General features: G+C 32.5%; 1 protein-coding gene across 5 annotated transcripts in view; it reads left to right on the forward strand.

Annotated features, from left to right (window-relative positions):
* The window catches only part of LOC141506655 (patatin-like phospholipase domain-containing protein 4), a 36664-nt gene that overhangs the window by 7097 nt on the left and 15513 nt on the right, over positions 1–14054 (forward strand). For 4 of the 5 annotated variants that reach the window (XM_074213603.1, XM_074213607.1, XM_074213606.1 and 1 more), the window contains exons 3-5: positions 15–109; positions 286–421; positions 12249–12314. In XM_074213603.1, the coding sequence (XP_074069704.1) occupies positions 15–109; positions 286–421; positions 12249–12314 (297 nt within the window). The remainder of the gene's footprint in view (positions 1–14; positions 110–285; positions 422–12248; positions 12315–14054) is intronic. The other variant, XM_074213604.1, reaches the window with a different exon arrangement.

Raw genomic sequence — 14054 nt, forward strand, 5'->3', positions numbered from 1 at the left:
ATCTTATTTTTCAGGAATGTAATGAATTTACATACAAATTTGCTGAAGAAATTAGAAAGCAGTACTTGGGTGCCATAACACCAGGTTATGATTTTATGGCACGTCTAAGGTACTTATTTATATTTCCTTTGTATTGTGTCTTATGTAAAACCAAGAGTATATGAAGACAAAGTACTGAATACTTTCTGTACAAACTGTGGCATACTCAGCACTCTCTCTTTTTAAATATTTACAATGTGTTCAATAATTAAAGGTGAATAATGCTTATCGTTTTCTCTTCTTTAGAGGAGGCATGGAGACCATTCTTCCTTCTAATGCTCATGAGTTAGCAGAGAATCGACTTTATGTATCTATCACTAACACAAAAACCAGAGAAAATTACTTAGTTTCACATTTTTCCTCTAGGGAAGACCTCATTAAGGTAAGGAAGTTACATATCAGCCTGTAAGAAAAGAGCCGGAATAGTGATTTTTTTTTCTTTTGTTCACTTTTTATAGATTTTAAAGATAAAGATTTTAAAAAAATTCTAGATGATGCTTTATAATTCTTATACTTGTATAGATTTCCCCTGGAAGAAATGGTCTCCCAAACCCATGTAATTTCCTTATTTATTTCTGATAATTTTCAGCTTCATGTTTATTCTGTGACATTGTTCATTGATTCTGTTGAGCGAGCTTGAAAATTAGTAGCATGAGAATTAAATATGCATGGAAAATTCTCTAACCAGCCAATTTACAATTAACAATATGCTTCTTAAGATAATGAATTAAGGAAAATGATGATTGTAAATGGAAAACAGGCAAACTCCATCTTCTAGTATCTTGGGTAACCTGAGTATTTTTTGCAATTGTAGGAAGCAGCTATATAGTCTATGATGTATAACTTCAATTATTGGGCTAAGTGAAGGGGGTAATATTCTGATTTGGTGAAAAGTCTAATTCCAGAATTATTCTTCAGTGGTAATTTTATCATTAAGAACTAATTGATTGACTATTAGTTGATGAATTCCTTGGCCATGGAAGGAAGCCCATGGAAAATAAAATTTGTTTAGCTTTTACTCCTCTTCTACTTCCACAATGACACTGAAGGATTAAAGAGGCTGTAGTAGTTTAGGAGAAGGAGCAAGTAGCAGACATATTTATAAAACAGTAGTGGTATAAACCTATTTCCTTTGATTCCATATCCTATACTCTTTCTTGTGTAAAAGGAATTAGGAAGGTTGTCCATTGTCTTCAAAAGTGGCAAGGCCTGAGTCTCTCCATGAGTCAAAATCACTCTATGGCCAACCAAGGAAAACACAAACTACAATTATAGGTAGATCAGGTGCAGGAGAAGTCACAGTAAAAAAGGTCACATCACCACCAGCAAGAATTTCTGACCTTTTGTCATCAGTAGACAGATAGAAGAGCCCTGGAACTGGCTTCTAGCTCTCACAACCATCAGCTGAGGAAGTAACTCCTGTGTAAAAGGAACCAGCTATCAGAAGAGAGAAGAAAATTATAGCCCCCCAAAAATTATGGCTCATAGACTTTCTTTAAAGTAAAAAAAAAAAAATTGGCAGAATTGGTTTCCTTCTCCCAAAGGCAGCAAAATTCTTAATTGTAAAAAGACAAATATGAAAATAATCATAACTTATTTACCAACATCTATAGTGGAGGATGATGAGGTAGAGGAAGGACTTGATAAGGTTCTTTAAACTATATAAATTTAACATGATGTATGCAGAGGAGTGGGAAAAATGTTAAAAAGACAAAAAAAAAAAAACCCTGTTAGATACTGAGGAGCATCACCTACATATAATGAATGCTTTATTTTTTTTTTGGTTTTTTGCAAGGCAATGGGGTTAAGTGACTTGTCTAAGGTCACACAGCTAGGTAATATGAAGTGTCTGTGGCTGGATTTAAACTTAGGTCCTCCTGATTACAGGCCTGGTGTTCTATCTACTGTACCACCTAGCTGCCCAGGAATTTATATCTTTATTTAAGTATGAATATTATTTTTATATGATGAATGCTATGTGTTTTTTGTATATAAAAACATACATATAGAAAAGAATTGGAAGGTGTTAAATACATTAATATATTTTATCACCATGAAATATAAATTTGAGCATATTCTAACAGAGGTAAATAGCTTGTTCCTCTTGTAACAGAATAAACTGTGGACAGATAAAGGGGATAAAGGCCAAAATTAATCTCAAAGTAAGAGAGTAAAAAGTTACACCAAGAACTGTAACACCTTCAACATGATCCACATAAATAAGCTGCTAAGGTTAAAAATAGTGAATTTTTAAAAAAAAGACATTTTCTAAAGTTTAACAAATTTAAAACAAACACTAAAAGAAGTCCAAAAGAGCCCAGAGTATATGGTAGCCAGAAGACATTTGATCTTACCAAGTGGATGGAGTTGGTAGCCAAGGGCAACACAGATTTAAAATACAAAATAATTTGTAAAACTATTGAGAAAAATGTGAGATATTACAAGTAGTTAAAGCAGCAGAATAGACTACAAAAACTTGGTATATAACCCAAATGAACTTTATCATCCCCCAAATATTGATACAACAGGACTAAAACAAATAGAATGTAATATCTTTTTAAATGACATTTTTTCCATAATCTATTTTCATCATTAGCAACAGAGGAGCCATTGTATTTGGGTCTCCTAGATCCTAGTTCCCAGTGTATTATTCAAAGAAATAGAATGCCACCAGAATGATGAAATAGGAAGGGGTGGCTGGATCAAGCCAATATCCACTAAGAAAATTCATGCTGCAAGAGACACAATCCTGAAAATATCGATTACTTTAAAAGATATGTATGAATATGTCTATATAAATAAACACATAAGGAAAAGGTAACAAAAAAATGAAAAAAAATACTGATACCAGTTTTCCCCACCCCATCATGATCATGAGAATAAATAACTGCCATCTCAATCCACTTTTTTATTTTTTATCTACATGCATATTAAAAGGTATCTTTGATAAATAAATGATAAGGGAATATGCAGGCTTTAACAAATGATTCTCTGTAACTAACTATAATCACACATTTGACTAAAATGTGCTTAGAATACAATAACCTGCTGTTTATTACAGTTAAAAAATAAAAAAGCCTCTGGTTTACTAAAGAAAAATTCAACCTTAAAGAGACTCTTCTAGCAATGAATCTCTCAATTATATGCTAACCTTAGAAAAGATTCATTGATAATTCTTCACCTAGAAAGCTTTGTTCTATAACCTTCTTTTATTGAGGTCAAGCAAGACAAAACAAAAAATGTATGCTTTCCTAAAGTAGTTTGTCATTGTCACAGAGAGTATCTTTCACTGGGGCCAAATGGAAAAGAGATTCTTTGTGAATGAATGGTGTTCCTGTTTGTTGATTATATTGTAATTTCATCAATTCCCAGAATGTTACTGAGCCTCCCCCATGAGATTAATTATTACTAAAAACATATATATATATATATATATATATATATGTATATATGTATATATGTATATATATTTATATGCAGCAAAAATATATGAAAAAATTCAAAATTAGATAAGTGGTGAAAGAAACAGTTCTCAGCAAAATGGCAAACCTCTAAAGAACATTAGAAAGCATGCTGCAAATCACTGCTAATACCAAGAAGTCCTGAGGTTTGACCTTCTTATTGTTCAGTCATGTCTAACTCTTTGTGACCCTATGAACCATGATGTTTTCTTGGCAAAGATGCTGGACTGCTTTGCCATTTCCTTGTCTAGTGGGTTTAGGCAAACAAAGATTAAATGACTTGCTCAGGGTCACATAGCTGGTAAATATCTGAGTCCGAATTTGAATTCAGAACTTCCTGACTCCAGGCCTAATACTCAATTCGTTTAGCCACTTAGCTATTTGTTTGAACCAGCAAGTCAATAAATTGTCAAAGATTACACAAGATGGCAATGGTCAGTGTTAGAGAATTTGTGTAAAGATGAACACATGCTCTTTTGGTGGAGCTATAAATTGATCAAACAATTTGGGATTTGAGAAGAAAATTCCTAAGATGTCCATACTTTTAATCCAGAGATTTCATTGCTATGCATATACCTCAAGAAGTTTAGGCATAAAAAGAGCTCCATATATATATATATATATATACATATGTATATGTGTATATATATATATATAAATATATATATATATATATATATATATATATATATATATATATATAGCAACACTTTTTGTAATAGCAAGAACTAGAAACAAACCAGATGATCTTTAATTGAGGAATATCTAAACAAGTTGTAGGATATGAATTTAATAATTTAGAAAACAGTTCAGTGTTTTTAACTGTCTTAAGCTGGTCCCTGGTATATATTTTCTTTTTACTTGAAATATTATTTTTCCAATTATATGCAATGGTAATTTTTCAATATTCATACATTTACAAATTTATGAGTTCTGCATTTTTCTACCCCCCCCCCCATGGCCATGAACAGTCTGGTAAAAGTTGTATGTGTACATTTGTTTCTAACATATTTACTTATTAGTTATGTTATGAAAAAGAAATTAGAACTTAGGGGAAAGAAAAACCCATGAAAAAGGAAGGAAAAACTAAAGAAGTTTTTAAAAAGTGAACATAGTATGTATTTAAGCTCCATAGTCCCCCCCCCCCCCACTCTGGTTAATGGCATTGTCCACAGAAAGTCTCTTGGGGTTATCTTTGATTTCTAAGCTGCTGAGAGGAGCTGCATCTCTCAGAGTTGATTACCTCACAGTGTTGTTGTGTACAATGTTAGCTTGATTCTATTCCTTCCTGTCAGCATCATATAATTCTTTCCATGCTTCTCTAAAATCCAACCACTCATGATTCCTTATAGAACAATATAGTACTCCGTAACATTCATATCCTAGTATATATTTTGACCATTTCTTTTTTTCCTTGGCTGCTCTGTGTTTACAAATCTTGGATAAGAAAATCCCTAAGTAGGGGCAGCTAGATGACACAGTGGATAGAGCACTGGCTTCGGACTCAGGAGGAACTGAGTTTAAATGCGACCTCAGACACTTAACAATTACCTAGCTGTGTGACCTTTGGCAAGTCATTTAACCCCATTGCCTTACAAAAACTAAAAAAAAGAAAAGAAAAGAAAAAGAAATCAATGTTATGCTAAGCAAAACAACAATGAAAAAGTGAGTTAGTTACAAGAGACAACTAGGGAGGACCTGAGTTCAAATTCAACCTCAGACATGTACAAGCTATGTGACCTTGAGAAAATCATTTAACCTCTGTTTACCTTAGTTTCCTTGTCTGTAAAAATAGAAATAATATTAACACCTACCTTCCTGGGTTGTTGTGAAAAGTAAATGATATATTTATAAAGTGTCTAACACAGTACCTGGTATGTAATACCTATTATTATTAGAGAGAAACATACAGGTTATTTTCAAAATCACAGAATTTCAATAATAGCAAATGTGAAAGAGGCAAAGAGGTATCAATGAGGAAAAGTCATTTCATTATCTGGTGATCAGCTCCACTGAACCCTTTGAAATGTTTAAAGAAAAATTAGAAGAAAAACCATCAACAATGAACAATCTGGAAAATCATGGACAACAATTCTACAAAATGAGGGGGAGGCATATTTTTTTAATCTACCCTAAAGGAATTATTTGCCTTTATGAAATGACTTTTTTTTCTTCCTTTTTTTCCTTCCTTTGTTTCTTTTTACTTTCTTTATTTCTTTTTCCTTTCTTTCTTTGAAATATGGAAGGGAAGCAAAGGGGATTTATAGAAAGATGACTGGAATGAAGTAGTCCAAATTTGTAGTATAAATTCTGTTATTCATTTACGGTATGTCACATAAGTTATGGCATTATGGCAAGTCACTTAAGTTCTGTGACCTCAACTTTTAGAATTGAAAAGTGATGATGATCATTATGATGGTGATGGTGATTTGTGATTCCTCTCATGTAAAAAAAAAAAGGAGTTTTAGATCTGATAGTGATTTTGTACCAGACTAGTAAAGCATTACTGAATGAAATTCCTCTGGATATTATTAGCATGGTAATATTTTTTATGAATATTATTACTTTTATAGTGCTTGAAAACTAATACTTGTAATCTTATTTATATCAATAATCTCTATAGCAAATTGTTTCCTTCAGAGTACAAAGATATGTTTAAGCTCATCCCAGATCCAGAGTATAAACAGCTTTTGAATATGGAATCCAAATAGGGTAACAGTTTGCCATTCAATTAATGAGCAATATACATATAAATACATGTATAATTCTAGCTTTATAACCTGTAAAAACTATGCCATATTTGTCATTTACTATAAATTATAGCTAAATCATAGAACTGAAAAGAACCCTAAGGACATTTAGTCTAACTAGACTCAGTTAATTTTATCTGTGAAATGATATTTAGAGATCTTAGGAAGTCTTAATATCTTAAGATTTTTAAATTTGTAATTGACCCCAGATTATACAGCTACCTATTTACAAAGTTGGGACAAAATCCTGGTCTCCTGATTCACAATTCTTTTTTGCTATATTAATATTACAAAATTATCTGTTTACATGTATTTTAGTCTTAGTTGGGCAGTTGTTTTAATATTCTGTCATTATTATATTCATTTCCATCACCATAACTGACGTTTATATGGAGATTTTTCAAAAGCTTTTGTACATGCATCATTTAATTTTATTCGCTCCCATCACAGCAATCCTGCGAGAGTAGTACAATTTAGCATCATACCCATTTCATTGATATGGAATCTAAAGTTGAAATATGTTGGGTATCAAAGGCAGGATTTAAATCCAAGTTTCTTCTGACTCCAAATTCAGCACATTTACTCTTATACCATATTGTCTCTGTAAAACTGTCATTTTCTTAATATTCCTGCTGCCTCATCAAGCCTATTCTGCTGCCTGCATGCTTACCCTCCCAATCATTAAGTCATTAAGTTTCCTTGGTTTCTTCTTTTCCTGACTTTTTGGAATTTTCATTCCATTACTAATAAAGTCCACTTTGTTCTGGATCACTTCCTTTTAGAGGTCAAGTCCTACGTAGTCATATTAACTTATACTTGCATTTCTTCTGAGTGCTCCACATTTACCCCCCTGCTGTGTAGTCCACAGGACTTGAAGGTGAAGTTAGCCCTCTCAACTCACTGTGCAGTGTCCCTGCTGAACTCCCATCAATAGCAATTGTTTTTTTCTCCTTAAAATTTGTGTCATTCAGGTGTATGACTTGATTACCGAAAGTAATTGTAAAGACCTCATAGATAGAGATTATAATATTTTTAATTTAAAGATGAGGAAAAGTTAGATTGATGGAGGCAAAGGGAGCTGAACAATCGTTAGAAAAGGGAGATGTTGGAGATGGGGGTTGTGTGTTGTGAAGCTAGTTATCTTTCCACTGTGCCACACTGTCTGCTCTCCTGTCATCCCACATCTTCAGAGATTTCAACAAAATTGCTTATGGTTCACTGAACTCCTTAAATTCTGTGGTCTCTATTCTGCTTTAATCACCCACTAAAGCAGTTATATCTTAGACCTTAAGATCAGTCAAAACTGCTTTACTTACAGGTTCCTAAATCTGAAATTTTTGTTCCTGATTACAATCCTAACTCACTTCCTTGCTGTACTTATCATTTCATAGCCTTCTCTGTTCTTCCAATCTATCAACTGCTCTGATCCTAATTTTTCTCCCTTCCTAATTTTGACCCTATAATCAGTTATTTTAATTATTCCTTCTCTTCCATCTTTGAACCTCTACCCTTAAATCCTTCCATAACTGACTTTTCACTTCATGTAGCATCTATTATTTACTTCTCTCCTTTACTCTTGAGGGATCATGTGTTACTTTAGGAAGTCATGAAATTATTCTTACTTGGCTCACTGTAAATTCGTTTATCTGAGCCTTCACTGCTGCATCGTAGTCTTTTTTTTCTAATCTATTGACTGGCTCTCCATTCTGAACATTCTACAGCTGTCAGAGGGCACAGAGATAAGAATTGCTTTTTCTGGCACCAGGGGACAGACCAGAAGAGGCACACGTTACAAAAAAGACAAATTTAGACTTATTATGAGAAAAAAAGCTTACTAACATTTAGAACTGGCTAAAAGTGGAATATACTGCCTTAGAAGGCAACTACTTTCTTTTTTACTGGTGCTCCTTATATATATATGCTGGGGAGCCACTTTTCAGGAGTGTTGTAGAGGGGATTCTTTTTTAGGCTTCATTTGTTCTACATGGCCACTGAGATTCCTTCTAGCTCTGAATTTCTGTGACTCAGAATCTCTACAACCACTTTTCAAAATCTTCCCTTTTCTCTTACGGTTTCTAACTTCAGAAACCCACCTTTACTACTAGCAAATGACCTCTTTCCAGTGTGCTGCAGTTGAGGCCATTTGATGTGAATTTGCTCAATTTTATTACTCCAAATCTTTCAATGACTTTTCCCATCATCTCCTGCCTTCCAGTCTCAGAAGAAGAGATAGGCCTCTGCTTTAACAAAACTTATCCCTGTACTTGTGCTCTGTTTCTTTCTTTCATATCACTATAATCTTGCTCAAACACTCATTCTTACATTAAAATGATCTTTAATTTTTCCCCCCTCTTAATATTTCCTTACTCTTCAACCTAATAACATACCGAGTCATCTCTAAACATTTTCCCTTGACCAAGCTATCATACAACCTCTCTCTCCATTTCTTGGTTGTCTCTGTTTTTCTTTTCTCTTTCTGTCTTTGTCTCTTTTCTCTTGATTTTTCTTGATTTCTCTCTCTGACTCAAATCTGAATTTTTTTTTTGATTTAGGTAAATGGAAGGGAAAGAAGTACATTATCCACCTTCCCTTCATCTGCCTTAACATTTTAGCTAAACTGTCAGTACACCTAGAGGTATACCAATAGTCAATGAAAACTGTATATGTTGTTTGATGCTGATACTATAGTATTATTCTTTTAAGTGATAGAATGAGAGGTAGTGGTCTCCTCTAACATTTATATGGGGTCCTGTTTAATTCAAGTGTACAGTTCACATAAAACTTTTGTATTTAGCCTTGCTGACAAGTTTTTTCTTATGTACAGGCAGGGATGTAAAAACCTGGTTAACAAGTCTTACCTACACTCTAGAGTGTAGATAAATTCCCACTGGTTTGTTCTTATACTTGCTATTTTCAGATTATGTGCCTGAAAAATAGTTAGCCAACATCTAATAACAGCACGTGAGGCCATTTGGATGATCTACTGAGTTCCATTGCTCATATTGCTGTTGAAGCAAGATCTTCCAATGCTAAGTCTTTTGTTGGTGAAATAAGACTATGTATAGTATTGATTAGTATTTTGGGAAGAACTGAAGATAAATTTGAATTGCAACTGCATCATTAAGTTTTGTATAAGCAGCCAGTCTCATTAAGCTCCACAGTAACTTCAAATGTGAATGAAGCCTTAAGACAACATTTTATAGATACCTTTTCTTTTTATTAACTCTAAAAGTCAAGAGAACAAAAGGGAATACTTGTTTTTAAATATTTATTAAGGGAGTAGTAAGGGATAATTATAGTCAAAATTGACTTTTGTTATTCAGATCCAAATTACTGAGCTAATACACACAAAGCACTTTGCTAAGTCCTTGTGTTCCATGGATTCATACTTGGGTATGTCTCTTAGTACCAGTGTTATTTGTCAAAATTATCCTTTCTGAATATCAATTTTTTTCTGTCTCTAAAAGATGTTTAATCTTTTAGATTCCTTTTATCTCCTCTAAATCTATGATACTAAGTCTAAATACCTCTTTGCCATCAAGAACCTTTGATTTCTAAGTAGAAAGGAGTATTTAAGCTATTTAAAATATAGATATATAGATAGATAGATAGATAGATAGATAGATAGATAGATAGATAGATAGATAGATTCAATTCATTATGACCTTGGAATTTCATAAGAGCATTATTTTTGTTCTGAAGCATCTTCATAGATAAATTCTTATCATGATATTCCGATTATGGTTGAATAAAGTAGCTTAGTTCCTGAATTCCCTTTTAAAGCTAATTTTCCTATTAAGCATACTTTGATATGAACTATTAGTATTTATAAAAAAAGATAGTAAGCTATGACAAAAATCAGATGGCATGTGGAGAAGTAGCAATTATTTTAAAGTTTATTAAATTCTTTGTATCATTTATGTGATTTCATAATCTTAATATCTACTTAAAAAGGAATAAGATAGCATTTATCATCTGAACACTTCAGTTTTCAAGTATTAACTAACTCATGAACTTCACAATATAATAGGATGTGGACAAATGTAATTCAGTTTTTAGGGAGTGAGGGTTCACTTTTTCAAAAATATAAATTTATTTTCACTTGCATATTATATTTAGTTTTTAAATCTCTAAGTGATATAATTTCACTCTAATATCTTTTCATATTTCTTCAACCAATTTTGAAACAGAATATAGCAAATTATCTCTTACTGGCCATAAAAGTATGCTTGATGTCATTTTTTTAGCCAATTCATAATGAGGAAAATTCAATTAAATAGCAAATAGGGAACCTTTATTATTATTGTCTTAACTAATATAGATATAGTTATAAATATATATATATATACATAGATATAAATAATTGCCTTAACTAATATAGGTATAGTTATATAACATATATATATATATGTATATATATACATGCATGCATACACACTTATATTTGGTCCTTACCTACTATTGGATTGTTTTGTAATTTTTAGAAAAATGACTTGACATGTATTATATGCTTTATTTTTTAATTTAGTACAGCTAATGTAGTGTTATACTGTGTCATTATATTTCAGAATTAATGTTGAAACTTTTAAATGCAAAATTTTGTAAAGCTTTTTCTTTAATTGCTTCATTTTATGTAAGATTTACCAATTCTACATTAGATTGCTTTAGCATCTGGCACTATACTTGCAGCGCTGCAAAAATAATGTGAATGCTGTCACCCTGGAAATGTTGCTTCAAATTAAAGTGTTTTCATTATCACAGAGAACATATAATGTAGGTTAGTACCCAAATTGTCTAAAATTCTCACAGTAGTTTCTACCTTATCAATGTCTGCCTTATAAGGTTGGCTGTCCCCCATACTCCTGGTAATTAAAAATATTAATGGAGTAGCTACCTAGTGGTGGAATTTTAACCTTTTGAAGCCCTCACTTTCCACTAGAGCAGGAGTCCCCCATGAGAGCTGCTTTTATTCCTGCAGCCCTTGTTCTCCTTTTGACCCTGCAATGCCCCATAGAGGAACCCCTGCAGTAATCTTTTCATTCTTTCCACTCATAAATTGGCAACTCTTCAGTGTGCTCTTAGGAAGGAAGATGTCTGTGGAAATCAAGAGAATCTTGCTTCTGTTTTCAGACTATAGGGACAGGGATACTTGTTCTGCTTAAAGGAAAAGAGAATACTTTCACACAGGGAGGAAACTAATAATACTCTAGTTAGTTGATATGATACAGTAGGTAGACATGGTCAGGAAGAGTTGAATTCAGTTTCAGAAGGATACTAGAACCATAACCTAAGAGTGGGAACATGGAACATTCTTCCACATAGAAACAATGTTATAAATTTTAGATTTAAAATTTACATATATTTTGGGTTAAATAAATTCTGATGGGATATACTAAGAACCAAACAATAAAGACACTTCTCTTTTGAAAATACATAATACATCAAACATATAAATTGCTAGAAAAATATTTTATCTACATTTTACCTACTAAAGTATAACCGTTTTCAACTGTCTAGATGAAAATAAAAACTCGTCATGTATATGTAGTAGAAACCTTTTTATTATATAACCTGGCCAAGTTCCAAGAACCTGTTTCCCTAGCAACATTCTGATGTCATAGATTAGAGTATCTCAGACTGTAGGTTAGAATCCATCATAGAAATCAGATTTAATGTGGATATTTTCTATTACAATAGGTATTTGTTCCTTTTAAAACAAATGCATAGTAACATGTCAAATATCTCAACACAAAATTTAACTTTACATTTGGAAATATTATTTTTACACTGTCTTTACTTAGAGTTGGCTCATTTAAAGAAAAATCATTTGTATGTACCTCTTGAGTATTTGTAAAAGGCATCACATTTATTTTAATTATACATATTTCTCAAAATATAGTATTTTACAACATACTCCTTCAAAATAATATAAACTTTATCAGAAAGTAAGGTAAATACTTGTCTTTATTAACAGTGTTTTTCTTTATCATACATATAGGTTCTCTTGGCTAGCAGTTTTGTACCAGTATATGCAGGCATGAAAGCAGTAGAATATAAAGGAGAGGTAATGTTCTTACATATTCAAAGATATTTCTCATATTAACAAGTTTTCCTGAAACATGCAATTTTAGAATTGGCCTTCAGGTAAAAAAAAATGCTATGAATTAATTTGTAAATTACTTTTCTTCATCCTTAAAGAGAAGAAAATTCAGTTCCTAAGACATTGTAATTTTTTGTATAAAAATTTAAAGAATGTTAACTTAAAAAATTTTATTTGAAATTAATGATTGCCTGAAATAGATGTTTTGTCTAAAAGTAATTACAAAATGAATATAGGTGTCTATTGACTCCTTCCCTGCATCCTATAAATATTCTGAAATTTCTTTCATCCTTTAAAGAAAAAAAAAAACAAAATTTCCTTGACACTACCTTTCAAGCTTTAATTTTACTTGCCTGGGGAAAAAACTTATCTATATCCTTTGCTGTCCAGTATGATTTCTGAGTAACCGAAATTGCTCATTATGAGGTCATCACCATTTTTTTGTTGTTGGTGTTTGTTTTTAATTGTAATACTTTGGCCCTTTTTTGGTCTTCATCTGTTTTGGCTTCTTTTCAGGATTTGACATTATTGGCTAGTCCAGCCTCTTATGTTTTCCTCCTTCCCTGGATTTTGCCGATACTATTCTACTGTGATTCTTTCCTATCTAGCTGACTTTTTTTTTTAGTTTCATTTATTGGATAATCCATTTGCATTCATCCCCATGCCTGAGTATCTCACGGGATTCTGTCCTAACCCTCATCTCTTCTCTTTTTATATTTTCTATTGGTGATCTTAGTAGTTGTTATGGACTCAAATATGTCTATAAATAACTTCCATATTGAAAGGTCCAACCCTTAATCTGTTGTTCCCTGAGCTCCAGACCTACATATCTATTTGATACCTATCATGTTTGCCTGGGTATCCCTTCAACACTTTTAACATGCAGAATGAAACTCATTATCTTTCCCCTAAACTAGTGATTTTTAATTTTTTTTTTACTCATGAACTCCTCCCACCACCTTTGATGACTTCTTGAGAATTGTAGATATTATTTTCAAAATTTTTTAAGACTTGAAATATCATATAAGATATAATAGTTAACAGGATTGAAAGGATTAATTGAAGATGGGAGCGGAAGAAAGGAGGTTGAGAGATATGGGTATGCTTGTAGAACAGTAGAAACCAGTAGAAAAGGAGAATTAAAGATAAGTGAGAGGTGATGACAAGAGAGGGCAGTCTATTGAAGGAGAAAGCAAAGATCAAGATTACTTGCTGGTAACCTTGATAAGAAATAGGACTGCCTCTTCATGTGAGACTGGGAAGAAATAGTTGCAGAAGGAATCTAAGTTATATTAGATATATTAAAAAAAGAGGGGGGGGAGAAGAAAAAGCCCTTGGATAATGATCTCAACTTTTTCTATATAAAATGTAAGACAAAACTCAGTTGAGAGTGTGGGGGAAAGAGAAAGCCATAGGAAGTTTGAGGAGGGATGAAAAGATTGGAAGAACTGCTGTGGCAAATGGGATAGCGATGAGGTATTTGTGGAATGATTGCCTAGAAGCTTTGAAGATGTAGTTAAGGTTGTATAATATAACTAGGTAGTTGAAGTAATCAGGATGTAGGTATGTAGGAGTGAAGATGGTGGATGGTGAGAATGATCTCAGGCTAAGACATAGGGAATGCACAATTGACAATATCACCATAGGTCCAGGTACGTAAGAAAAGATGATAGTATACAGTTCAGTGTTCTGGTTATTTATTAT

Source organism: Macrotis lagotis, chromosome 1 (assembly GCF_037893015.1).
Source record: "Macrotis lagotis isolate mMagLag1 chromosome 1, bilby.v1.9.chrom.fasta, whole genome shotgun sequence".
Taxonomy (NCBI): Eukaryota; Metazoa; Chordata; class Mammalia; order Peramelemorphia; family Peramelidae; genus Macrotis; species Macrotis lagotis.